Source organism: Parasteatoda tepidariorum, chromosome 1 (genome assembly GCF_043381705.1).
Source record: "Parasteatoda tepidariorum isolate YZ-2023 chromosome 1, CAS_Ptep_4.0, whole genome shotgun sequence".
Taxonomy (NCBI): domain Eukaryota; kingdom Metazoa; phylum Arthropoda; class Arachnida; order Araneae; family Theridiidae; genus Parasteatoda; species Parasteatoda tepidariorum.
Genome location: NC_092204.1, coordinates 17804200 through 17831953, shown reverse-complemented (window position 1 = coordinate 17831953; position 27754 = coordinate 17804200). Strand labels below are relative to the sequence as shown.

The window sequence follows — 27754 nt, the reverse complement described above, 5'->3', positions numbered from 1 at the left end:
TCTAATATTAAGCTTATTAAATTGTTTAAAACTTTTAATTCTTAAAAAAGTGGCCACTAGCATTAGAAAAAGTTCTTAATTTTGCTCTATAGCAGATTCAATACAATATAGCTGGTTGCCATTCTCAGCAACTGGACTCAACTCAGAATATCTCAAATAAGTAATGTGAAACGTAGGCCACCGTGTAACCAATCCTCTAAAACACCGCAAGTGTCATTTTTTAAATTTAAATCACACATTAAAATTAATAATAGTCACAATAAATATGGACATCCTTTCACAAATGATACAGAATTAAAGGAAAATATGCAGGTCATTATTAATATCCTTATTTTTTTTGGGGGGGGGGAGAAATATGGATTTTTATTTGAGTACCTTTTATGAATAAATATCAATTTGCAAAAGGAAGCCTAACAATAAAGAAAAACCATTTACTTAAAATTAAATGGCAATAAGACTAAAAAAAATATAAGGTAATGTAATAAATGTTCGCAATTTGATTATTAACAAGATAGATTTTAAGGGCAGAAGTCTTCAGTATATAAGCTAAATTTTGCTTTAAGTAAACATATATATATAAAATTGACAGCTAAAATATACAAAAGAAAATGTTAAGGAAAGACAGTGAGAGGTGCAAAATGATATTATGTAATATAATATAAAGTGACTGCAGTTTTTGAAGAAATATAATCTGGAATAACTTAGCAGAAAAAAAATCTGCGTACTAGCAGATTTTTTTTAAAACTTTACTTTAAAATTTTAGAAAAGCATATATATATATATATAAAGTTCTTGTAATCAAATTATACTTGTAAGAATTTTTGTTGGACTAGTATAGTTCTTTTTTATAAACAAAACAATTATTTGACTAATTATTATTTTTCTATAATAAATTTTATTAGTAAAATGAAACATTTGAAAAAAATAAATTAATACAAAATTATACTTTAACGCTACTTAAAGATTAATACAAAATTAATAACTTAATATTTCTAATTTGACAATTTCTTAAGAATTTGACACAAAATTTGCATAAAACAGAAAAGTCTGTAACGTTAACATCATTTTAACGAAAAATAAATTTAAGATTAAGAAAAGGTATATGAATCTGTAATGAATTATATAAAACTTCATAAAAATTAATATTAAAAGTGTACTTATTTTGAAAACTCAAGTCTTTCCCAATACTAATAAACTGAGAAAATTAAGAGTAGGTTTATAGTAAAGAATGGTTAAAAGCAAAGGTTATAGCAATTTGAGATTAATGAACATGAAAATATTAATTTAATTAGAACTTTAAAATATTCTTGAAAAAGAGCAGGCAAAATATTGAAGCTAAAATAATAATTGATTTTCAGATATTTCAGAGATAAAAAATGCAAGGAAAAAAAATAACAAAGCATAGTTAACAACAAGTTAACAAAACATAGTTAACAACAAAAAAAAATATTTTTTATTCATACTGACAATATATTTGAAATTAGTATTACATACCAGTAATACTTTTCAAATATATAAAGCAGTGTAGACTTAATAAAAAAAATTCCTTAAAAAATATTCAGATTTTATAAAAAGTTCAAAAAAGAAATAAATTAAACAGTTTACATAGTATTATTTACAGTATTATAACAGTTACTTATTATTTTGCAAATTGAGGAATAATTAAAATTGAAAAAGAAATGAAGTAAAGGAAACAATACTGATGAAAACGAAAGTTAAAATCAAGTGAAGATAATTACATTATTCTTTAATTTGTTCTAAGAACTAATACCTGAGTTACCCATGCACATCTTGTCAAAAAAGTTCATATAGCTGAACAATAACACATCAGCATCTAACCATCATAAGTAAATAAATTTCTGTCAACTTGCCCTTTTTTACAATCAACATTTTAAATTGCAATTAATTACATTACTTACATAAATTAAAAAATACATTAATTTACAATTTTCAAATGAAATCAAACTTTGCTAATGTAACTGCTAACCTTTTCAACCAGGATTCAAGAATATATCTATAACACCAAGATGAACCTCGGAAAAGCTGTCGAAAAAAACTCTCGTTAAATAAGACTAAAAGACAATACATTTCGACAATTTAATTGAGAAAAAATTTATATCATATAAATCAGTAAACATGCAATAATTATTAATTCAATAAAATTAGTTATTTCATTATAACAAAAAATGAACAAAGATTCTGCGTGTTAAAACATAAAATAATTCAAAAGTACAAATTTATTATTTAGATATATTTATGTTGAACTACATAAATGAATTTTTTTTAAATAATTATTTAATATATGAATAAAGAATCAGTATGTTGAAGAATAAAATAATTCAAAAGTACAATTAGTTTGATTACTTATATAGATATATTTATGTTGAGCTATTCCATTATAAATGAAATTATCTAAAAATAATAATATAATGTATGAATAAAGAATCTGCATGCTGAAAAATAAAATGATTCACAAGTACAATTCGTTTGATTATTTATATGGATATATTTATGATGAGTTATGTTATCATAAATGAATTTTTTTAAGGAATAGTAATATTAAAGAACTTTGCATTGATACATTGAGAGTCGGAAAATTTATGTATTTCACATTTTGTAATATTTTTCAAAGTATAAGACAGAAATTTTGAATAGTTCAACAGTTGATGTGAATAAGCTCTGGGTAAAATCGATATATTTTTTATGCAATTCCAATTCTTTTAATGCTTTTATAAGGAAAAAAAACACTACTTGACAGGAATTTTTGTAACACGTAAGTTGCAAAAATAAAATATGATATATTTGACAATCGAGACTAAAAAGTAATGGGATTCGGTTTCTCATCCTAACTCACTTAAAAATAGACAACAGAAAGGTAACTTTTTTTAGAACATGCTAAATTAACTTTTACAAAAATAATTTTTTTCTTTTTTTAAATTTTGCTTTTTATACAGTTTTGGTGAGGGTCACATTAACAGTTGTTAACAGAAAGAAAGAGAGAGTTAAATTTTCTATCACACTTATTATTCCAAAAGAAATTTATATATCAAATTCTAAGGACAAGATTTCAGAATATTTTTGTTAAAATTCTAGAAGAGTAAGTAATTTAAACAAAACAGCAAAACAAGATTTAAGAAATTAACAGTATTTTTTGTGAAAACTACAAAGAAAGGGCAATTTTTAAATGGGTTAAGATTTCATATTTTATCTTTCTTAATGTTGCTAAAAATTCATGAAATTATATGCAAAAAATCAAGTAATAATAATGGCATTTTTACTATATAAGTTTTAAATACTATAATATTAAGAGAAAAACAATTTTTTTCACTCTTAAGAAAATTATTATCGAAATTAAAATGACAAATAACATTTTTTTAAAATATAGATTACAAGGTATTAATAAAATATGTAAAATTTTAACCATAATTAAAATCAATAATATCAAAATATTCAACATTTAATTAAATTATTCACACATTACTATACAACTTTAATTATAAAATTGGATATTTTAAAATTACAAATACTTTTAAAAAGGCTTAATATTTGCAATATGTATTAAGCACAAAAAAATATATCTGAAAATATTATTGCTACTTTGAAGAAAAAATTAAAATTTTTACATCAACGAAATGTTAGTTTGTATGAATACAAAGCATGCAGACTGAAATAAAATTAAAAATTTTCTGCAAAGACAAAATCTCAATTAAAAAATTTTCTGCATGCATTGATTAACTTTTGTAACTAGTTTCAACTCTTTCCTCGTGACCTCATTTCACAAAATTTGTTTGAAAATCACTGATTTCTTTAAAAAAGTTTAATTTTCATAGAACTTTATATTGATTCATACAGCAGGGATGAGTTTGGTAAAAAACCAAAAATTTTATGTGTAAAATACTTTTTAAACAAATAGGGGTGATTGTGAGCCAAACTCAAAAAACCTGAAAATTTCACGAGTAAAATAATTAATGATGCATTTCAAAAAATTAATGTCTTCATAAATTTAAATCACATTTTCAAAACATGACATTCTAAATAAATTATATGCAGCATAATTTAAATGAATAATTATGTATAAGTTTACTTTTATCTCTTGCAAAATGATATTATGTNTACTTTGTTTCTCTTAATGTAGCTGAAATTCATGAAATTATATGCAAAAAAATCAAGAAATCAAAACGGCCCTTTTACCATATAAGATTTAAACCACGTGTATAGAAAAGTCAATATTTGATATAAATAAAAAAAATACAAAACATGATGCGCTATCTTAAATTATGTATATAGGAATCCTGGTGAATCCTTAAATCTCATTTGCATTGGTAGTTAAAAGCGTGAAAGCGATTTTTTTCCCTCAGGAATTCAAAAAAGATAAACTTCCGTTAAAGAGGCGGATTTTTAAAATTATTTTTAGTAAAAGTAAAAAATTTTCTGCAATAAGTGTTCGCACATTCCTGTAAATTATATTATCAATCTGTAAGCAAGGTAATTTTAACTAACCCCAAACCAGTCTTTTTCAAGAACTCCATAACAGATGGTCTCAATTTTGCCCCTCTTTCGCTGTGCAATCCTTGACCAGTTATAACAGAAATAGATTGAGGAATTGTTTGCTGTGGACTTTGCATTGCTTGTTTCCAATTACGAATGAATTTATCAAGAAGAGGTATTGCTTCCTGTACATACAATCCATGCAAATCAAGAACATGTGCAGATAAGGAATCATTCCTGCAAAAAATTAAAAGAAACATTTGAATCAAAAATAAATAAACGCTTAAGTAAGCATTATTGATATAAATACTTTTGTATTAAGTAAAATATGACAAAATTTACAATTAAATTATGTTAGGAAACAACAAGGTTAAAAATTCTTACCTCTGTTCAGAAATTAATTTGGAAGCCATTTTATTTATCTCTTTGAATTTTTGTTGATGTTCACTACCCTAAAATATTTAAAAAAATTAATAATAATACAAAATATCCTAGAACCTATAGTTTAATCATGATTATCAGAAAATAAATTTTATAATCAAACAAATTTCTTGCATTTAAAGTTAAAAAAAAGTTACAAATTTACAACATTAATAAAAGTTAAAGACATATAAAAGCAAAATTTTAAACTTTATAATTCAAAATAAAATTTTAAAAAATCCACAAAGAGTCTTTAATATAGAGCGGCTCGAAATGCATGTTTAAGAAAATGAACACAGATCAAAATGTGTGCTTACGTAAATGAACACAGCTAGTTAAGATAATGAAAAAATCATTTGATTCCGCTTTTCAAACTTTTTTTAAAGAATAAACTAACGATTAAAAAATAATGCTTATCATAAAATCTTATCATCCACTTCCATAAATCACTTGATGCATTTTATAAAATTTGTTTTTTTTTTTCTTTTTAAAGACTTTAAAAGTTCACAGTTGGTATAAGGTTATAAATTTATAATAGAGGGTAGTTAATTTATGTTGTAGCAGTGTCGAGTTTTAACTCGCTATATCATTATCTAAATATAATGGCATCGTCTGAAAAGTTACATCTCTAATGTAACCTATCCACCAAAAAAGAAACAAACAGGAATATTAAGCAAAACATTAAAAATCAAGGCAAATAAGGACAGAATATTTTGTATCAGGAAAATCAGGAGAACTACAAATCCTGCATAAAGTACATTAATGTATTATTTTATTAATTAAATGCGTTAAAGATGTTTGGGCACTTCATTTGGACATTTATTTTGTAGATCGACATACTCAACAAGGCACATATGAAGTTTTAAATTTTCTCTTCGTCTTCATAAATAATAAGAATTAGTGAAATAGTTCCTACCCTTTGAGAATAAAAAGAAGCAACTTCCGACATTCCTCTATGAAAAGCATCTTTTGCTTTTTGTATGAAGTACTGACGTTGATTGAAATGATCTGTGGCAAGTTGCCTCAGTTCTAGAGCTTCTGATGAAATTGTTGGTGCAGATGAAATTATTCCTTCTTTACCAGAATCAGAATTCGTATACTGTACCCATTTTTTCCAATCAGAATTAACCTAGAAGAAAAGCAAGCAAAAAAAAACTTATTTTAACTGATTTTCAATACATATTGGAAAAAAGTGAAATGATTGATTGTAATTGCTAATGATTCACGTAATAAATATATAATATATCAGTTACATAATTTTTAACTTTGTTTACTATTTTAATGCATAAACTCATCATCATGTTTCAACTAAAAATAAAAGTTTTGTGATAATTTTTGCTTCTAGCAATTTTGGTTTTAAGAAAACTAGCACTGAGTATATTAATTTTTTTTTTTGTATTGATTTTGCGATATAATTGTCTTTTTGAATAAACTGCAATTATTTTTTGTCAGTGGAACAAAAATGATAACAAAAATGGATATTTTGATTTTTTTTTCCATTTAAATAAAGCTTTTACAAATCCACCTTTGACTACACACTTAACACTTCAGAAAAATAGAAAAAATATAGATTACTGGGCATAAAACAAAACACTTCATGCAGAGGATGCATCAAGTCTCAACTGTTTCTCTCCAGTTATAAGTATAATACCTGGTTGTAAACATCCAAGGGAAGCAAAACATTTGGATGAAAGTAAGTGAAAACTTTTCTAATTAAAGGTATTAAACAAAATATAGAGAGACCATCAACAGGGTGAGATAGAGATTCATGACAAAGCCCTATACTTTTTACAAAGTGAGAAGGTGTTAGAAGATGAAAAATACAAAACACTTTTTTCGATTTCTCTCATAACTTATCTGTGAAATGACTCAAATGCATGAAAAAAGTTACAAAATTAGCTCATAAAAATTATAAGCAAAAAAAAAAAAAAAAAAAAAAAAAAAAAAAAAAAAAAAAAAAAAAAAANTAGTAGGATAAGTTAAGATTATGCCCATCATACTATTTGAGTTAAAGAGAAATAGTTTTATTTTAAATTCAAATTAAGAAGGATATCAGGGTAGTAGGCCAGGTCTAGCCATGACCTTTTTTCATAATAGAGAAATCTGTACCACCATCTTGCGCCTCACCAGCAGTCATATAAAGAGTTCATGTTTTTCTGAGGGTATAAAAGCAAACCCACTTTGCCCCAAGTACCACCAACACCAGACTTAATCTGAGCATATATTGGACTGTTTGGGACCTATATGGGAGGAAATTCATTGACTTCTCTTCTTGTATATGATTTTTTTCAAATGTTGACGAATTCTTAGATCTAGTCTAATGGAGTCTGAGCAGATGGAAGGTAAGCAACAAAAACAGAAAATTCCCAAACTAGGCTTCACCCTAACTCAAGAATTTTGATTAACTAAGGATTTTGAATCTGTAAAAAGCCTGATTTTAGAAAATGCAAATTCACACAACTTACAAAATCATTGAAGATATTTTCCTGTTTCTGGGCAGGTGCAACAGGTTTCTTGTAGTTTACCATTACACTCTCTTGTATCACCATCTTCTGTTCTCCCATTTCTTCCCCCAATGCCTTTATACTATTCACTATAGAGTAGCTGAAATGACAACATGGCCCTTAGTCTAGCAATTTAAATAGAGATGAAAAATCAATAAATTTTTTTATGAGGCATTATATATAAGGTGACATAATAGATAATTATCTTAAAAAAATTATTGTAAAATACAGAGAAAGATGTAGATTTACAAAAATTCTAAGTATTTAAAATTAATGACACATATAAAGCAAAATTGGGAAATTTTGCTACTGGCAAGTTGTAGCATTTTTGACAATAGTTATTTTTTGAAACACGAGGCCACTTTTTCAAAAATTGAATATTTTAAAAGATTAAAAAAACTGCTGATAATAGCAATGTAAAGCATTCCCTTTGAAGCATTTCTCAAAATTAAAAGGTTCGTTTCTAAAATAAAAAAAATATTTTAAGAAACATGCATGAAATAAAAAAGTTTATAGTACTAATTCTATTTCTATTCTTCCTAAAAAAAAAAATAGCGATTAAATGCACACAAGATGCATTTTTGAGGGAAAAGTGGTAATCAGCTGACAACTGGCATTTGTTATATTTAGTTGCGCTGTTGCCAATGGCGACAGTTAATTTTGCCCTACAATAACACAATATTAACTACAAATGAAAAAACAAATAACGATTAGCAAACTATCATTTTGTATAAACTATTCAGCCTTTAAAAAAGTTTTAATGCAAAAATTTTCATTTTTTGAAAATTTTCAAATTATAAAAAATTTATAGATATGTAATAAGAGATATTTTAGGAAGGATAACAATATAAGAAGGTGCAATTAGTGATTTTTGAGGATACAGTATTACAGATACAGTATTTGAGATCTTGCCCAATAATTTGAGAACTTTACCAAAGAACAAGAATCCTTGGCTTCTAATTGCAAAAAAAACTTAGTAAAAATTCTAAACACTCTATTCAAACGAAAGGAAGCTAAAGTATAAAAAGTTAAGAGTTACTCAAAATGTTTAAGGACACTCAAAATATCTAAAGGTTGTATAGAAAATAAGAGCATTTTCTCTTATATAGACAACGAATTTGAAGTTACTTTCTATATTCATATAATGCAAACGTATGTAGAAATTCAATTAGAAGCCTTCTGCAATATAAAATTTGTTCTGATACTTGGTTCAGGGTACCCGGTGAAGAAGTATTGCATTTATATTAGAGCTTTTCCAAGTTTAGATTATCAGTTTTTAAGCTACAGATTCAAATGGTTTTAACAGACTTTCATTTAGAATTCGATTGGTTCAAGAATTTCATATTTCTAAGTTATGTATAAATTACAAGTATAGAAAGGAAACTTAAATCCTTTACATCTATTATGTGGATCACTGAGGAAAATCAAAATCTAAAATAATGTCTTGAAAAAATTGGGAGATGTCAATTTTACGAAGGGAAAAAAAATGAGAAAAAAAGAGTATAGAGAATAGGAAAAAGCAGAAAATGATGATAAGTAAAGAGATTTAATATATTTATTTCATCATAAAATTGAAATCAAAACATAGTTAAAATTTAAAAGTATAAAGTTTTAAATGATAGCCATTATTGTATATTTTTGATCAATTTTCATTTTTAAATTTTATTGATTTAACTTACAAACATATTTTGCACCACTAATCAACTTACTTGTTAGACTCAAATATTTCATCCAAAGCAGTTGGATCAGCCCCAGGATACAAATTATATAACTCTTGCCTTTTTAATTTAGTTGAGAAGTCTATGTCTTTCTTTAACTAGAAATTAAATGCAATAAATTAGATCTGCTAGTTAATCAGTATCCTTGCTCAAAGATGATAACATTATCACTAAAATTACTAAGAATTCATTTAAATTTTTGTTTTTCTTACTTTCTCTGAGTTTTTTAAATATTTTTTTTTCAAACGAGTAATATAACAAACAAGAGAACTGAATATAACAAGAAAGCAACAAATTTTGTATACTTTTTGTCAAGTTAAGAATAGAGAGAAAAATACATTGAATTTAATAATTAAATTTGTTGCAGCTATTTCATTTGTATAAAATATGAATACCTTCTCTTTCTTGTGAAGCTCTAACGCATATTCCATATCCATAATTTCAGTTAGAGTTAGAGGCTCATTAACACTATGTTCTGATAGAGAAGGTGTAACTTTGCTAAGAATACTTTGCTTCGGTTTCCTTTTCTTTTTTGAGTCTTTATTTATAGTTCCTAGTAAAAAATTACAATTCAAAGGAAAAATAACTTTAAAATTACATTAACGAAACATACAAAGTTATAAAATCATAATGTTTTGACAATTAATAAAAAAAAATTATTACTTTCATATTCCTAAGAAATATAATTCTACACTTACCCAAATATTACTTCACCATAAATAATTAAAAACTTATTTCATATACCTTTCAATAGTTGAACAGTTTGAAGGAATTAAGTTTTCATCTAAGTAGTTGAACTAAATACAGAGGTAAAAATAGTTGAACAATATGGCCAAATCCTTTGTGGGGAGAGCTTCAAAGACAGAGACAAAATTTATAAATATTTTTATAATAGAAATGTGAATGTTTCATCTCTTTAAAGAAAACCCAACAACACCTTATATTCAATGCAACTTCGTTACCCAAGTCATGCATTGTGCATATTCAGCTTTAAGCTTAATGAGCCATGATTTTATGTATGATAATGAACTAAACTTGACAAATGGTAGATCCACAAACTGCGTGAAAATAAGATCTGATATTCTGCTAACTTCAAACTTTTTTTTGCATCCATATGGACGTCATTCATAGAATTAGCTGAACATACATTCACAGTCTACAGTAGTGCATTCACAGTATTAACTAATTATTAATTGTATCAATATACTGTTTTCAACACATTCTTGAAAACTTCTTATATTTTCATGTTGTTCTATTTTAAACCGCTCATGCATAAGGGCCTCATATGCAGTGCAGAATAATTTTTCCAAACAGCTTTAGTTGATAAATTACACGCAGTTCGTGAAGTCAGAACGGTCAAGCGTTTTCTTCTTCTTTTTTTTTTCCCCTTTGGGGACTTGAAGTAGAATATCTATAGTTTAGCTTGGCTTCAGCTTTGATTCCACAAATGAGCAATAAAATGTTATAAAAGGATTCATTTACAAATATGAAAATTTAAATTACAGCATTGTTGAAGAATTTTGACATATTAGATTGTAATGATAGAATAACCAGCTTTTCGTCATCACACATATCCAAAAAAAAAAAGAAAACTCTCTATCTTCAAAATTTAATACCTCTATTCTAAAAGTCTATTTTCCCCCTCATTCCTGAAGATTTTGTCCTTTTGTTTAGCCACACAAACCAAGTCCTTTGCTCAGTTGGATTGCAGCTGAGAATATTTGCACAATTATTTTTTAAAATTCATCTTTTCAATTTTATAAATGTTCTTTTTTTACAAATATATAATTTTTTATACGGACAAATTCTTAAAAAATAAGGCATTTAGGGCAACACTAAGATATGTTATAAGCAAAACTTTAGATAACAAATAAATTGCAACGACCAAATAATGAAAGGCTGAACTCAATCAGTAATTTATTGCTATAGAGGAAGGTTACAATCAAGTTAGGGTTTGCATCATGTCAAAAAGTAAACAAAAAAGCAGAATGACTAACTGGCCATCCTGTTTTTTTGTCTTTTTGTTTCTTACAGGTAGAAAACAGACTAAAAAACAACTGCATTTTCCTTTTTCAGAGCAGTGAAACAACTGTATCAACTTTCCTAAATTTAAAAAAAAAATGTTTTTACATTTTTTAAATTTATATTGTTTAGAAGGAGGTCAAGTCAAGACTTAGCAAGACTTTTCAGCTATGGGCCATAAGTCCTACAACTCAGTTTTAAAGAAATATTGTTTAAAAAGGAAACAAATTAAGAGCCAATTTTTAAGGGAAAAAAATTGGGCATATCAGGCAGGTTTGAATATTTGACATTTTCGATTTTATTGAAACTTTCAGGATATGTTCTTTATGAAGAAACTATAAAACACATGTTTATTTATTTTTTCAAAAAAAATTTTTTTTCCTTTATGGGAGTCAAAACTAAAGATTTTTTTAAATTTTGCAAAAAAAAAAAAAAAAAAAAAAACCCCATCAATTTATAAGTGGCAATACTTTTTGTGAAACTAGTGAATGATCTTTGATAGTAGAACATAAAATAAGGTTAGTGTCATGGTTCATTCATTTCACAAAAAGTAAAAGCTTTGTTATAGTTTTGCAGAAAGAATATATCTTTACAATTTCAGCAAAATAAAAAACATCACGTTTTATCTAACATTGTCTAATTCTTATAAAAAAAAATTTAAAAAAACTGGCTATTAAATTTTTTATTTACCATTTGAATCAGGCGGGTTTTCATCATTTTCCATACTATTCTTCCACAACTTATGAATAAGTTCAGCAGTTTTCATATCTATTTGAACAATTCTTTGACATGGCAGTAAGAAATCTGAAAAATTTTAAATTACTTTTGAGAATAAGAAATTTTTTTCCATGTGATTTAAAATATGCATGCAATAATATACACTGATGCGATTAAGGAATTTTGCTTTGATATAATAATTTTATTCCACTCAGAACTGCGAATGAACCTTTTTTTTTTCAGATTGAGGAATAAGCATATTAATTTTTCAAATATAAGCTGAGAATACAGTTTATAACCTTAAAAAATTAACCCTAACTTACAAACCTATAGGCCAATTAAAAAAAAATAAGACAAAATATTTTGTGAGCAACTTATAACTTCCTTTTTGGACTATCCAGCTAACTTAGTTTATTTATTTACTTTTGTTCAAAAATAAAAATTCATTCAAAGTCCCACTGGTTCCTTCCTTTCTGATTTTGTTACCCTCCTCTCTTTTTCTCCAGTATTTCAACTTATGAATTGTTCACATAAGCAAGTCAACTTAATACAAAGCCATAGTAAATCAAATGCTGATAGTGAGAGCCATTTGAATTTTGAAGTCATCATACTTAGCTTTTTAGGAGGTATAAATAACAAAACTAATTTGTATTAAAAAAATTTAATTACATATGTGCATATTTAATAAAAAAGGAGTTTAAATTTTGACAAGATTCACAAGAAAAAAAGATGCTGACAAGAAATTAAATAGTGGATTAATTTTGGGAAAAATAATTGTTTTAAACCAGTATCTGAGAGAAAATAAAGTAGCTATTACATCACTATAACAAATAAAATTAATACTGCAGTAGAACCCAGATTGCTTGACACCTGTTTATACTAGAGTCCCAACATCTCAACGTAGTTTAGAAAGTTATGATAAACAAGCAACAACCTGCAATTGGCTGAGAGCCAAAATTACAATAGAAACCCAAATAAAACTTTTCCTAGAACATTGAGACTATTGACAGGTTATCTTTATCTGACAGAACTTCATAGTAATAATTATGTTTTCTTTTTTTCTGGGGCGACGGATTCAAAAGTATTGAAAGTATTATTATACACAAAATTAATGTTATATAATAATAAATTCAGTGAAAAAAATAAATTTCAAATTTTGTGATAGTTATAATTAGAACTGTTAACAAGTTATATCTTAAAATATGTTAAAACTTTTTAATTTTTTGATAAAACATTACATTAATTTGCTGGATAAAAAGATAATTTTTTGTAGAAAATTTGAAAAACTGAAAATAAAGTTTTATTTTTATATTTAAAGAATTGGTTGTATCTGTTAATCTCTCTCCCAACTTCCAAAAAATATCAAATAATCTAATATTCTACTGCATTATTAAAAACAAATAAAAAAGGTCCTAAGCAAATATCAATTACCATTACACTCCCTTTCAACAACTGGACCGAAAAGTTCTTCTAACTGGTAAGCAAAAGCAGGATCAAGAGAAAGCTGCAAATTGTTTATAGAAGTCATGTCAGATTTTGACTGTGAAATTGATTCATCAGAATTAATTTTGCAATTATCATCTGTCATCAATTGACAAGGAATCCTGTGCTTAATAGGTGATGAGTTTTCATACATTTCATTAGTAATTACAAAATCAGATTTAACATTCTTCTCCTTGAGGTCAAGGCTTGACTGATTAGATTGGAAATTTAGTGAACTATTCATGATGGATTGACTAGCATTGGGAAGAGATGGTTCGGTAATAGACGAGTCAATATTTTCTATTTTCGTAGCATCATTATTAACATTTGTAAAATTGTATTTATATCCAGAATCTAAAAGCAAATTTGTCAACCAAATTTCATTTCCGTGACACAAATCCAAAAGGTGTAACAGATCATCTTCACAAACATCAGGAAAGCATTCTTGGACACGATTTAGTTTCTCTGATTTTTCAATTTCTAAAGCTAAATCATCAGTACTTGTACTTTTTTCAAATTTTGCCACTTGAGATATATTTTCACTACTTTCAAAATGCATTTCATTAGTATCTTGCCAACATATTGAGTCAAGGGAAGGGATTAAGATTTTATAATTCATCGAGACATATTCTCCTGCCTCTAACTTCTGCATGATTACAAAGTCCGATGGCTCTGTGAGAGTAGATGTTTCACAAACTTCAACAGTAGTGTCAACAAGAATGTCATCATTTTTACTATGGCTGGGTATGAATTCCGGAAATTTCCAATCTGTATCTATATGCAAACTTGCATCTTTAAATAGATAGGGTCTTCTTTTAATTTCAGGAACATTAGATAAATTTTTATTTTCAGGTAAATTATTCTTAGATTCTATCTCCATAGAATTTTCAGAAGTATTTGAAATAAATTCTCCAATGCTACTTTCTTTTTTATCCAAGATTTTTCTTGGAGGTTTTGGTACTGGTGGCAAAATATCTATAATCTCGAGATGACTACCTGTGAGGTTTGATTCATGGTCATTTTCACTTTCCCATTCTTGACATTCTTCTAGCATAAAGGAATTGGATACTTGTTTATCTTGGTCAAAACTATCAAGACTTTTGGATGAGTTAGTTCTTTTGTTAGACCTTGGTGGCTTAGGATCACAAATTTCAAGCGATTTGGAAGGTGTTAAAGATGCAAAACGATATTTGTTAGTAGAATCCTTTTTAAATGATTCAGACTCTGGGAATAATTTTTTAGCATCATCATTAATGTCAGTAAATAAAGCACTATTCGGAGCTTTTGAAATATCCAAATAATTACTATCTTGTAGGTTCTTATTTCTTAAATTTATGCCATTTGTTTTATCATTTTTTGCACATACATTATCTTTAGATGAAGTTTGATTATTCAGAGATGTTTCATTTAAATTAAAATTTAGTAAAATTGGCTGATTTACGTATGGAAAACTTTTTGGTAGAGAACAGCTTATTTTATCTGCATTCTTATTCACTGAATCAACGCTAATATTTTTTATATTGGATTCAGGATGAGAAATTATATGCTTATTTAAATTATTCAGAGATATACTTTTTGTAACTTTAACACAACTCAAATCAAGAGGGCTATTCTCATTTCCAAACTCAATGTGATTTGAATTTTTAGTTAACATTTCTTCAACAAAACTGAGACTTTTAACTTTCTCACTCAGTTCTGATTCTGGGTTTACTTTGTCATGGGTTAAATTTGAAGATATTTTATTACCATTGTTGGTATCATAATGTAAGTTTAAATCATGCTCTAAACTATCAGATTTACATTTTTGGTCTTCAGGTTCATTTTCATAATCGGTCACAAATGATAGTGATAATTCATTTTGAGAAACATCTTTCCAGTAAAAATCTTCATCATGTTCAGTGATATCAACCCAATCAGCATCCTCGCACGAGGTTGCACTACGCGTCTCTTCACTATCAACTTCAACTAATGATTTTAATTCTTCTAAACTTTTTATACTATTATCTCCACCAACATTAAACTCTTTATGGGAGATTTCATCAAAAGTTTTATTTCCGCTTACATCAATTAGTGATCCATTTAGATTTTTAGGAGAATCAAAGGGTTGCTGCTCAGAGTGCAAAGTAGATAAAATATTATCATTCTTAGATTTTTTGTCTTGAGGAGGAGTAACTTCTTCCAATGAACTTGCACTTTGTGTTTCCTCACTATCAATTTCAACTAAAGATGTAAATTTTTTCAAATTCTTTAAAGACTCACATTTAGAAATCCTTAGATTTTTGTCAGAGACAATACTCTCAACATTATTTACATTTTCCCTTGCGTCTAACAAACCTTCATTAAAATTTTGAGTACAACTATTAAATTGCTGATCTGACTGCAAAGGCATTGGAACATCATCCGCCTTAGATGGTTCTTCATGGTGAATGACGGCTTCGAAAGAAACGCTGTCTAACAATATTTGCTGGTACTTTTCAATGTCTTCTATTTGTGATGGAATACTCTTTCTAGATAAGTTTTCTGCTGGCCTGTTTAAGCTATCTAAATGTTGTATTATAGAGTCTACAGTGACATTATGCTGATATCTTTCAAGCATTTTCTTTATTTTTTCCTTTGGAACACCATGAGTATTTTTCAACGACAAATCTCTGGGTCTAAACTTCCAAGGAGTATTTGGTTCCAAAATAAATATTTCATAAGCATATTTTCTACCAAAGGCAACATAAGGAAACATTTCCCAAGCTTCTGTATTAGTGTTATCAATGATAATTGGAGATCTGTCGTCAACAAAAGCTTTTTGTGCACGCCGTTTTGTCCAAGCATGGGCTTCATCAAGTTTTGTACAGTCAAAAATATATTTACCTCTGTGCACAAAAAAATCGTCCGTGCTTAATATAACACCAGAATGCTTCAGTTTTTTAGCTAAACTACTTTTACCACTGCCTGGTAAACCTCGCAAAATAATCAAAACACGCAAGTTTGATTTTATTTTTTTAACAATTGATTTATAAATACTATCCTTCTTATTTCTCTCCTCAAAGGTTTTAAAGGGAGATTTGACTTGATTTGAGCTTTTAGAACTACCATTGGTGAAATTTTCTTTTTTATCAGGAGACTTTAAAGATGCAGAGGAGGAGTTTCTTGCAAAAGGCGTTACAAATTGCGGAACATAGTTCATGTAAGGTGCAGATGAAAATTGCTGAGAGTAACCACTAGGAGGAAAATTATGAGACTCATTTGGAGGACAATAACTCAGACAAGGATCATAAAAATTACTATACTGAGGCATGGACTGATATGGACATGGAAATCCCATATTTTGTCCCTGAAACATTACATTTGAAGGGTAAGTGCCCTGCATTTGTGTCTTTATCTTAGAAGCATACATTGAATCATTTATTGGTGTTGCAGAGAATGAATCGACACTTCCTACATTAGAAAGATACTTAGAAAAGCTGTCCTTTAAATTAGAATCTTCTTTAGATTGATTTGATACTTCATCTTCTGATACTTGTGAGGCATAGTTCTCACTGTTTCTTGAATCTTCACTAACTGATGATGATATGCTAGTCGTATCTTCAGTATTACTAAGCTTCATTAAAGTTTCAACAGCTTGCTCCACTAAATAAAACAGATGAGATAAATTAAAAATGATTCAAAATATACAAATAAGCTTTCGAGAAAACAGGTATTAAAATTTGCTAAATCTATTTCAATATTTTAACAGTTAGTAACATAGAGTTGCCAATCAATAAAATAGTAAATAAAGATTTAAAAAAACTAGAAAAATTGTGGTAGTCGAGAATAAAACAGTTCTAGTTTGTTTTTTCTCGTATTTCCATTTTTGTTTTTCGTTGGCAACTTCATGTTTTCTGTTTGAAATTATTTTTGTTTTCCTCATTCATGCATGTTAAGTCTTGAGAATGGGCACTTATTTTTGAGCTCTTAAAACACAGCGACTTTTATTAGGGATGTAACAAATATTCGGCTTACTCTGTCCTTTTGCAGAATATTCGGTTGGTCGACTGTTCAGCCAAATATCCGACAAAGGTTTATTTCAGAATTTGAATAATTAAAAAATAATAATAAATCTAAAATTATATTTTTTTTACTTTTCAATATTAGTAATAGATTTTATACGCATTTCAAAACTTGCTAAACTTTGCTCAAGTTCTAAGATTTGCCACACAGCTTGCAAATTTACACATGGAATATATCTAATAATTTATACTGGAAGACAAACGGAGAAACGAAATTTGAAGAATTAAAACTAGATTATTTAATGCTGATTCTGGAATTTTGTTCATCCTATTTTTTAAAATCCAGGCAAGTAAATTTCATTGTTTTTTCAACACTTTTTGCTCTTAATATACTTTATCACTTTTTTCCCATAATGCAATATAAACAGGGTTGGATTTTTGATGTAAAAAACGTCTTGAAAAGTGCCAAAAACTATCAAAAACCTGGGACAAGTTTCTTTTTTTAACATTGGAGACACTTTATTAATGTAATAAAGTGTCACTAAATCAGACACAAAACTTGCATTATATACCTACAACTATAATTATGATTTTTATTACAGATCACGTATAAAAAATTTAGTCAAAACTATTAATTGGTTTTTCTAATAGTACTCCAAATACTTTAAGATCCATATTATAACGATTTGGTTTCCATTACAGGTAATAACTATGAGTTGTTATTGATTATCAATCTAAATATTGATTTCAATTATTTTCCATTACAATTTAGGCATAATTTTTAGATTAAGTGAAATGAAAGTGATCATCAACAATTTTTTATTTTATTTTATAACCGTCGTTGGACAGCCGACCCAATTTCATGGGTTTACGACTACTTACGTTCAACTCCGTAGCCTTGTAATTTTGAACCAATCCAGAAGACAAGGAAACTCCTGGATCAGTTCCCCCAGAGGTATTGATTTGTTGTGGGAACATGGAGGACTTTGAGACTCGACAGATTTAACGTGCATCAGTCACCATTTACTACACGGGGAGTCTTCGGCCGGCGAGGATCGAACCCACGACCTCTTGGATATGGGCCCAGCACCCTACCGACCAGGCTATCCCGGCCTGATCATCAACAATTGTAGGATCTCAATGCATAACATTTTATCATTGATCCTCAATATTTCTTATTCATTGCACTCAGGGGAGCAGGAATATCTCTAACCGCACGAACAAGGCTTTAGAGGAATTTCAGGCAGCCATAGGGAAATTTTTGGTCTAAAAAAATTTCCACAAAATATTTTGTTAGAAACAGTTTACTATTTTTTTATTATTTCATTTAATAACAGTCTAAAAATTGTTGAAGTGTAAGGTATAAAATTTTTTTACATTATTTTAAAGAATTTAATTTTAAATGGTAAAATACGAAATTTGAACAAAATCAGGAGAAATCGAATTTTAAAAATATGACTTTTTCAAAATCCTTTGGTTCTTTCTTTTAGTTTAGCATACTGTACATGAATATCTCTAATATTAGCAAACTAATGATAATTAGATTATGATTAGCAGGGGTCTGTCCGGGCCGAAATCACTACCGTTTAGCGGTACCTTCTCAAATTCAATTTTAGGTAAAACGGTAGCTTCACAAATTCAACTTTAGGAAAAACGGTAATTTCACAAAATACTTTTCTTAAAATTTATTTTTGTATCCCTGATGAAACGATAAATCGATATTTTTGTGTTGATTTTTTAATATAATTTTTAATTTTTCACAAATTATGTCAAAATTTTCGCAAAGTAGGTACCTTTCAGAAAAACCTAGACAGACCCCTGATTAGTGAACTAATCATAATTTAGAAAAAATATAATTGTTTAATTGACTGAGCTAATAATTTTTTCAATCAATCAATTCAAGGATTCAATTAAATTACTATTAATATTCAGTATAGCTATTAGAATAAATTTCGTAGTAACATATTATTTTATTATGTTACAATATCTTTAGTAGATCTACATTCTAGTCTATGCAGCTCAGCAACAATTGAGAGAATAGTTTTGAATTTCGGTCTTATTCATACAAAACTGAAAAATGAATTTGGAATTCAAAACGTTTTTGTAATCACATGCTTCAGAGAAAGGAAGAGTTAAAATGGGAGTAAATGAAAATTGATTTTACATACAATGAACATGATAATTGTTGAAAGTTTCGTTGTTAATTTGATTGTTTTTGTATTTATATTTTCAATATTTCAAAAAAATTAACGGATTTGATAAATTTAACATTTTTATTTATAGTTATTTAGAATTTTCTACATCAAATGTCAAAATAATTTAAAAACATAATTGGTAATTGGCACTTGCAATTTCATCTGTGCATTTCTTCATGGATCCTAGCTAATAATTATTCTTATACGAAAGTCTTGGGTTTTAGACACTTGTCAAAAATAGTTTTTTGACATGACGAATAAATCTAGGCAGGGTTGGGTTTTTGACGTCAAAAAGTGGTTTTTGACATGACAAGGGTATAATACTGGTTTAAACCGTCAAAAATGTCAAAAACTGAAGTTTGCCAAGAAAATATATAAACTTCAAAACTACCAACAGTTGCCATGCATTANAATTAACGGATTTGATAAATTTAACATTTTTATTTATAGTTATTTAGAATTTTCTACATCAAATTTAGGGTTCTTGACAGTAGTTGTCCAAACAAAAAGAGAGTTTAATGTCAAAATAATTTAAAAACATAATTGGTATATCACTTGTAATTTCATATGTGCATTTCTTCATGGATACTAGCTAATAATTATTCTTATACGACAGTCTTGGGTTTTAGACACTTGTCAAAAATAGTTTTTTGACATGACAAATACATCTAGGGTTGAAACTGGATAAAATCGTCAATTGTCAAAAACTTGCCAACCCTGAATATAGACAACCAGTAACAGAAAACTGTGATTTTCAGCATTGAATTTATGTTTCAAAAACTAAGAAAAAAGTTTCTTTTTTTTCTTGTTTTTCGCTTGCCTTTTTTTATATAAATTTTTCTTTTCATTTACATTTTCCTGAATTTAATTTTTAAAAAAATTACTTCTGTTATTAATATTTGTTTAAAAAAATTATCTTATCAGATTATTTTTGTTTCATTTCTGGTGTTTTACTGTTTTTAACACAGAGAGGCATTTTAATGAAGTGTTAACATAGATAAACAAAAACATAGAAAACTGTCATTTTCAACATTAAAGTTACGTTTTAAAGAAATAAGAATATTTTCTTCCTGTTTGTTTTTTTCCTTTTTTTTATTAACTTCTCTTCTTGTCAGCGCTTTTATTATGCCATAGCAACTTTTAATAAACGTAATTTTTGTCATCATCACTTTTTTTAAAAACGGTGGCAATATAAAAATGTTAAAGTAAGATTTTTGACGTTAAAGTCTTTGTTTAAAAATTCTGAATGATTTTTGTTTTAGTTCCATCTAGCTTTTTTGTTTTCTAAAAAATTTTTGTTTACATTATGACATGGCAAATTAGAGGGTTTCTATTAGATTTGATTCTTTTTCCCTCACTTTTTCTTGAAAATACAGTTATTGAAAAACTGAGAAGTTCAGCTTTAAATTTTTCTTTCAAGAATTTGTTTTGATACATAATTTTTTCTTTTCATTATAAAATGGCATATTTGAAAGCAATTCTGAGAGATTAAATTTTTTTTTAAAAATGTATAGATACTTTTTTTTCCAGAAAAAATTATGTTTAGCATTCAAGATTTATTCTCTTTTTCATACACTTATAGATGACACCTGAGTATGATGGACGGTCTGACGAATTATGCGCCCGAGTAGCTAAAAATTGAATATGAGTTAAAAACACCATTTAAATTGCTTTCATTTAAAACATTAAGAATATGTTTCATAAATTACTGCCACATCTCAATATAATGAAATAAGTTAAGAGTAAATCAATTGATTTCTGCTGATTCCAAAGACAAGCACATTGAAAGACGAGCAGGATGCGGAAATATCCGCCGTTATAACTTAACCTAATACTAACTAACAATAATTAGCCCTAATAACTTTATCATTTTGTTTTGCCCTAAAATTTTATGCATCAAAGCAAATATTTAGAATAAATGTGCATTTATTCATTATTCAATATTAATTATATGTTTAATTTAACTTATGAATATTATTATACACCTATAGATTTAGATGGAAAATGGATAACTACAAAGTTGTAAGCAGAAAGAAAAAGATTAAATAGGCAATTTCATAAAAAACACTAAATGTAAACAATCTAGTTTTAAATCATTATACCGTCATAAGCACATTCAGAAAACACCATAGTTATGACATCTTCATCAATTTTTCCTTGAAATATATCTTTAAGATACTTAAGGGACATCTTGGGATCAGTTCCATCCAAAGCAACAGAAGGATTTCTGTAGATTTCAGCTCCATCGCAATTAAGCATGGTTCTGCAATAGGGCTTGAATTTTCCTTTTGATTTTTTCGGCATTTTCAAGTTTTGTGACTATTTATTGAACCATAAAATAAAGATTGATTTAAAATTATAATAAAAGAAGAAAAATGCCTAAGTAAATAAACAACATTCATGTTTACAACACAAAAACGTCAAGAGGACAAACGTTGTTTATTATGTGACTGGATGTGGAAATCAAGAAAGTTGTAGTTATTGTCAGTATAATCTAAACACTAATTTAAAAACCCTTGAGTTGAATACGATCAAACGAGTGATTCCATTTAGTTCGTAAAATAATAGTACATATTTTCTTCTTCTTTTTCAGTTTAACGGGAATGCACCGAATGAAGTCAAACTAGATTAGTAAAAAAAAATCTAATTTTTAATAGTATTTAGGGTGTATATTTAATGATCATTATTAATGTCTTAATTCACTCATGAAAGAAAAATTTTGTACCAATTTAAAATTTAATAAAATTTAGATTCGTCTCCCAACTACTTCAACTTTGATAAAAGACGTTTTCATTGGTGAATACGGAGATTGCATCATTTATGATTCCACTTTTCATTCGATGAAAAAATATTACCAGCCAATCATATTTTGTTTTTCAACTCTCCCGCTTTAGAAGATAAGAAAACGAAAATAACGCGATAGGCGAAGATAGACGGAGAAAAATGCCAGATTCAAAATGATCATTCGCAACGTGACTGTTGTTTATGTCTAGTTGATTGCAAGAAAACTGTGGATATATTTCACAATGTTAAATACACAGTATTAAAAATTGCGGATGTATATCGAAGTGATATCAGAGTTTCTAATCATGAAAGAAATGAAAAAGGTTAGATTTTAATTTTTTATAAATAACAGTTCTTTACCCTATAATTTTATTGAATTAAATTTTTTTGAAATAATCCAAATTTACTAGTTAATTAAAAAAATGTATGTTAAAAAGTTATTGAATAAAAAAAAAATTATATTCTTAAAAATAGATTACATATATAACCTATACCTATTTAGTACGATATACTTAAGGAAATAATTGACTTCAATAGAATAAAAATTTTGTTCGAATATTTTATTTATTTATTTATTTAAAATTTAGCAATAATAATTTTCTTTAAAGGTTATACACTTTTTGAGAATTTGTGTGACTCGGGATATGCTACTAAATTTTGTTACATAATAGTTCTTCTATTCAAAAATTTTATATGTATGTATATATATGTAACATAATTGGCTTTAAAAATTACAATACTGTAATACCCCATTATAAAAATGTATCAAAATAAAATTAATTACTATAACATTGCTATTTTCACAAAATTCAAACAAAATATATAATTGTGTCCTTTTTTTAATATTTTGTCAAATTAAAATAAATTATACGCGAAATTTCAAAAAAAATTTACATTTGTAATTCTTAATTTAGATTTAAAATTATGTTACATTAATTTATTTTGTTAATCTGTATTCAAGTCGCATTTTATAATGTTTACGGTTGTTTTTCCCCTTAATTTGTTTGAATTTTATGAAAAAAGGTTATGCATATTAAATTGTTTATTATATAAACTGAAAAAAATTGTAAAAGATATAAATTATTATAATTTAAAAAGATAAGACTTTTAATTATTTATTAATTTTATTATAAGTCTTTTAAGTAATGAGGGTTTCAATTCCAGAAATTTTTCAAATGAAATCTTTAATTAAAGTTAATTTCGTTAAATTTAATTATAGATGAATCAAACTGAAAGTTAGCTAAGAGAATTTTCTTGAAAATTCAAAGAAATTTTTGGAGGACTCTTTGTAAAATTTTTCTTAGATGCTTTACATTTTTTACGTATAAAAATTATAAATATGTAGGGAAGAATAGGGTTAGGGTGGATATGGGGCTAGAACAAACAAATGGAATATTTCTGTATAACTCGAAGAATTTCTGTAAGTTTTTGGGAGAATAACAGCACTGCATTTTATTTTCGTATAAAGTTACACGACAAAACAATAGATTGTTTGGTAGCAAATTTAAATTCTAGGATTTTAAAGGGAAAAAGCAACTTCTTAATTGCATCTTTAAATTAGTTTTATTAATCACTTTTTAATAATACGAGTTATTATGTAGTGAATGAGTATTTTTATTACATATTTTAATTGATTTTTTTATAAATTTATCATTAATGAGTTTTAACAAACTAATGATTCCACGGAGCTATTGTGGGCATGTCAACAGTCTTTTAGTGGTAGTAAATTTACGTTCATGTTAGAGGGCACAATTCTCATACAGATATATTTTTTTTATGAAATAACAAATAGCGGTGGTTAAAAAATTATTAAACGCACGAACTTTGCTTTATTTTCGTTACCACTAGTAAATTTTTCTACAAATTGTAGGGACCCTGATGAATGTTAACACATTCAAAGTTGCGGAGTTTGTATATTCCTGAAATATTTAAAATGCTAGTGCAATAACAACTAAGGTAATAACAACTAAGACTTGTTTAATTAATTTCGCCATCGCTCTAGAACTTCGCTGCACAATTATCAGGTCTTGTTTTAATTGTTTATATATCATGATAGACAAATCGTTGTAAATCAGCTTCATTATAGGAGCAATAAAATAGCGAAGAGTAACATTTTCAACCCCCTTAAATGTTCAAAAAAGACTTTTTGGTAAAAGAAAAAAAGTTAAAATCTATTAATTTATTGGGCTTTAACATTACTTATTCTAGAGAGTTTTGAGATCATTTTTACTCAAGATTGTATTTTTAAATTAAAATTAGCTTTATTAGAATTGTATGTGCTGTTTTTATTAAGTAAAACTAGATTAAATAATAAGTTTTAAGACGTGTCCACATTAATCCTATGATAATGAGCACGTGCAGACAAAAAAGTTTTTTATTTTATTTTTTTATTAAAAAAAGAGGTTATTAAAAACTATGCATCCAAATTAATTATTTAATTTCGAAGGAAGATACCTGCGAAATTAATGTAAGCGCTCAAATTTTAAAAAAAGAAATACAAGATTTCTAAATAATGATTAGAAAACTTTTTTGGCAAATTTGTGAAAACCTATATGGCCCCTCTTTCCTATATGGTTTATTTTAATAAAGAGTTGAAATATTTGTTTCGATAATATTTATTATAAACTACAATTTTATTCCTTGCAAATTTTACATTAATGAACAATTTTTAGCATTATACACCTCTTGTATGTTTCCAAAGGCTCTTATAAAATTTCTAAAAATACTAATATTCCATTTGAAATATTGCATTAAAAATTTTATGCACTTCTTGCGATAGTTATTTATATCATAATTATCAGCCTTTTTTTAAAAATTTTGACAATACGTTAGGTTAAGGGCATATTATTGTTAATTTTCATTAGTTAAAATATTTTTACTAATATTTTTGAAAAAAAATATTCAAAAGTTTTCACAATTTGCTACTTATTAATTCTTTTTTATCTCATTTATATTATTTTTTTTTGCTGAGCCACTAGAAAAATAAAATGATTTGCAATGCAGTTCGCAATAAATACTAAGAATTGGAATTTCATACTCTCTAATAATTGGTATGATCGGTATAGTCAATTTTTTTTTCTTCAAAAAAGTAATTTTTTATTTGAAACACATTACTCTTGTGCAGTTATTGGCATTATTTATCAAAAGTAAATTTGTTTCATTATTATTGAGCATAAGTTTTCTTGTCGTTATTTATTTTAAAATTTACTTTAAATACATAAATATTTTAAAAAGCTCAACACACTTCAATTTCCCCTAAAAAATATCGGATTTTATTGTTATTATTATTATTATTATTTTTTTTTTTGTATTTTTATGAAATTTTGTTTCGAAATGGTTTTGAATAAAAACATATGCAAAGATTTAATTATTCCAGTATTATTGGTTACACGCATTATTGCTATTTATTTTTAATGATGTTGCAAATGTAATTAGACTTTTTCATGTCATTGAAAAACTTTCACACTTACTTATTTTTATACGAATTGTATTTTATACTTGTACATTATTTGTTGTAGTTTTATAATTACTTTTGCTCATAAAATTTTTAAAACAGTTGAGATCTCGTTTAAAAAATTTAAAATACTTTAACTACTAACGATATTAACTCTATGACTGTATTGTAGAGACAAACTTCATTCAATTTTTTTATTTGATCATGGAGATACTTAATCGATAATTGTTTAATTGGTATTTGTTTAGTAACTGTTACTATGGTGTTCCTGTACTGTTTATTTAGTGATTTGAAGTATATATATTTAAAATATTTGTGTCAACTTATTTTTTATGTAATGTGATTTAGTGACGAGATGTCAGAGGATCGAAGCTACTCAGTCGCCGACTCTGCGGATGTGACTGTCCATCGTCCATTCTCCTTTTTCCAAAGGTTCTTTTTCTGGAAAAACAGGAAAAGGCCTCCAGATAAGCCCCTGAGGATCGTTATGAATAATGTCACCCTGCAAGAAAATGTTCCCCCGAAACTTCACCCCCACAAAGGATATGCCTGCAATCGGATTCGAACCACGAAGTACACCATTCTATCTTTCATTCCAAAGAACCTTTTCGAACAATTCCACAGGATAGCCAATTTATATTTCATTGGCATAGTGCTTCTAAACTGGGTGCCAAAGATTAACGCTTTTGGCAAAGAAATAGCTATCATTCCAGTTATGTTTGTGCTCGGTGTGACTGCGATTAAAGATTGGTTTGAAGATTTCCGGCGATACAAATCGGATAAAAGGATTAATAACTTGACCTGCAGAGTTTACAGTCGGTAAGTTTTTATTATTCATTACTAATATTTGACCTTATTATAGTTTGTCTAAGCTAAGAACTCCTCCCGCCACAAAGTCTGAGGCAGCCTGGTGTTATGGAAACAAGAATGGCGTATTTTGGGGAGGGTAGCTTCACTCTAGGACTAACGCAATAGAAAGAAGAATGAGTTTCCCTTTCTCTCGCTGATCTCGGACCAATCCAAAACAGTGACCCCGCGCCCCTACTTGAAATAGTCATACCTCGTTACCATAGCCACCGTCACAGGTCCAGACGAATGTCTGCAGGAGTTCTTATTTTAGACAAACTATAGTTGAATTTTAAATCTGTTAATCTGTATATCTAGTTTTTTATGATATTCAGCTGAGTTTCGAAATAGGCAAATTGTTCCAATGATTGCGGAAGCATCTCAAGAGTGGGAAATCTTTCCCCATAGATATTAGTATTAACTAAATCCGAATTATCTGAACTTCACAAAATGGCAATCAAGAATTCGAAATTGCAATTTTAGCTTCACGATTCGAATTGTTTTAGAATTAAAATGAAATTAATAAACGTAATAGTTTATCTATAAATCATTTATTTCTCATTTAACGGTATTTTTTTTTTTAATTCTATTTCACTGTAAATATATATGCGCTATGGATTTAAAATTATCAGCCAAATATCAAACGTATTCGTCAATTTCTAAAAGTCTTTACCAAATGCAAATCTTAACAATATTTTATGATTAATTTTTTTCCCATGGAAAACTATTTTACATTAGTTTGTTTCAGGTTTATATTATTTGGACCTATTTCTAATTGATTGTGCGGTGCATAACTGAAAATTACTGTAATCGAATAAAAAATACCGATTTGTTTAGAAAAATTCATTTTGAGGATCGAGTTAAATGTAGAATTTTGTTTATATATATATATTATATATATACGTATATATATATATAACGTCGTTGCCGAGTGGAAGGATTAAAACAGGTCATAGGTCGGGAAGGAGGGTACAAAATTTATTTATTAATTATTAGACAAGAGCAGTCATGAGAATGAGTAAAAGTGCACACGAAAAGTTGCGCTCCTTGGTTATATGTTAGGGAAAATCTTGCAAAGTAAAATCCGTAAAATGTCTTAATTTAGGGAAAGAGGGAAATCTTAGTAGTTGCTATTGGTTTATGA

At 27.3% G+C, this 27754-nt stretch overlaps 2 protein-coding genes across 2 annotated transcripts in view; one reads left to right on the top strand and one right to left on the bottom strand.

The window, feature by feature from the left end:
* Nucleotides 1–328: 328 nt before the first annotated feature.
* Nucleotides 329–22151, bottom strand: LOC107438280 (NEDD4-binding protein 2). Its single transcript, XM_043041087.2, has 10 exons — nt 21629–22151; nt 13301–16972; nt 11843–11956; nt 9526–9683; nt 9122–9228; nt 7374–7512; nt 5825–6037; nt 4873–4940; nt 4501–4725; nt 329–2043 (listed from the first exon to the last, which is right to left on the bottom strand). The coding sequence occupies exons 1-10, from the start codon at nt 21828–21830 to the stop codon at nt 1992–1994; spliced, it is 4950 nt and encodes a 1649-aa protein (XP_042897021.1). The 5' UTR covers nt 21831–22151; the 3' UTR covers nt 329–1991.
* Nucleotides 22152–22361: 210 nt separating this feature from the next.
* The window catches only part of LOC107438279 (phospholipid-transporting ATPase VA), a 119700-nt gene continuing 114307 nt past the window's right edge, over nt 22362–27754 (top strand). Inside the window, exons 1-2 of the mRNA XM_016050515.3 lie at nt 22362–22633; nt 26113–26583. Of these exons, the coding sequence (XP_015906001.1) occupies nt 26120–26583 (464 nt within the window). The 5' untranslated portion in view covers nt 22362–22633; nt 26113–26119. The remainder of the gene's footprint in view (nt 22634–26112; nt 26584–27754) is intronic.

Bases quoted from the DNA above. Each gene is read 5' to 3' on its own strand.
- LOC107438280 (XM_043041087.2), bottom strand. From the start codon at position 21,830: ATGCCGAAAAAATCAAAAGGAAAATTCAAGCCCTATTGCAGAACCATG. The intron at 16,973-21,628 runs GTATAATGATTT...TGTTTTATTTAG, and splicing joins TTCTGAATGTGCTTATGACG to TGGAGCAAGCTGTTGAAACT. The intron at 11,957-13,300 runs GTAATTGATATT...AAAATTTTTCAG, and splicing joins TGTTGAAAGGGAGTGTAATG to ATTTCTTACTGCCATGTCAA.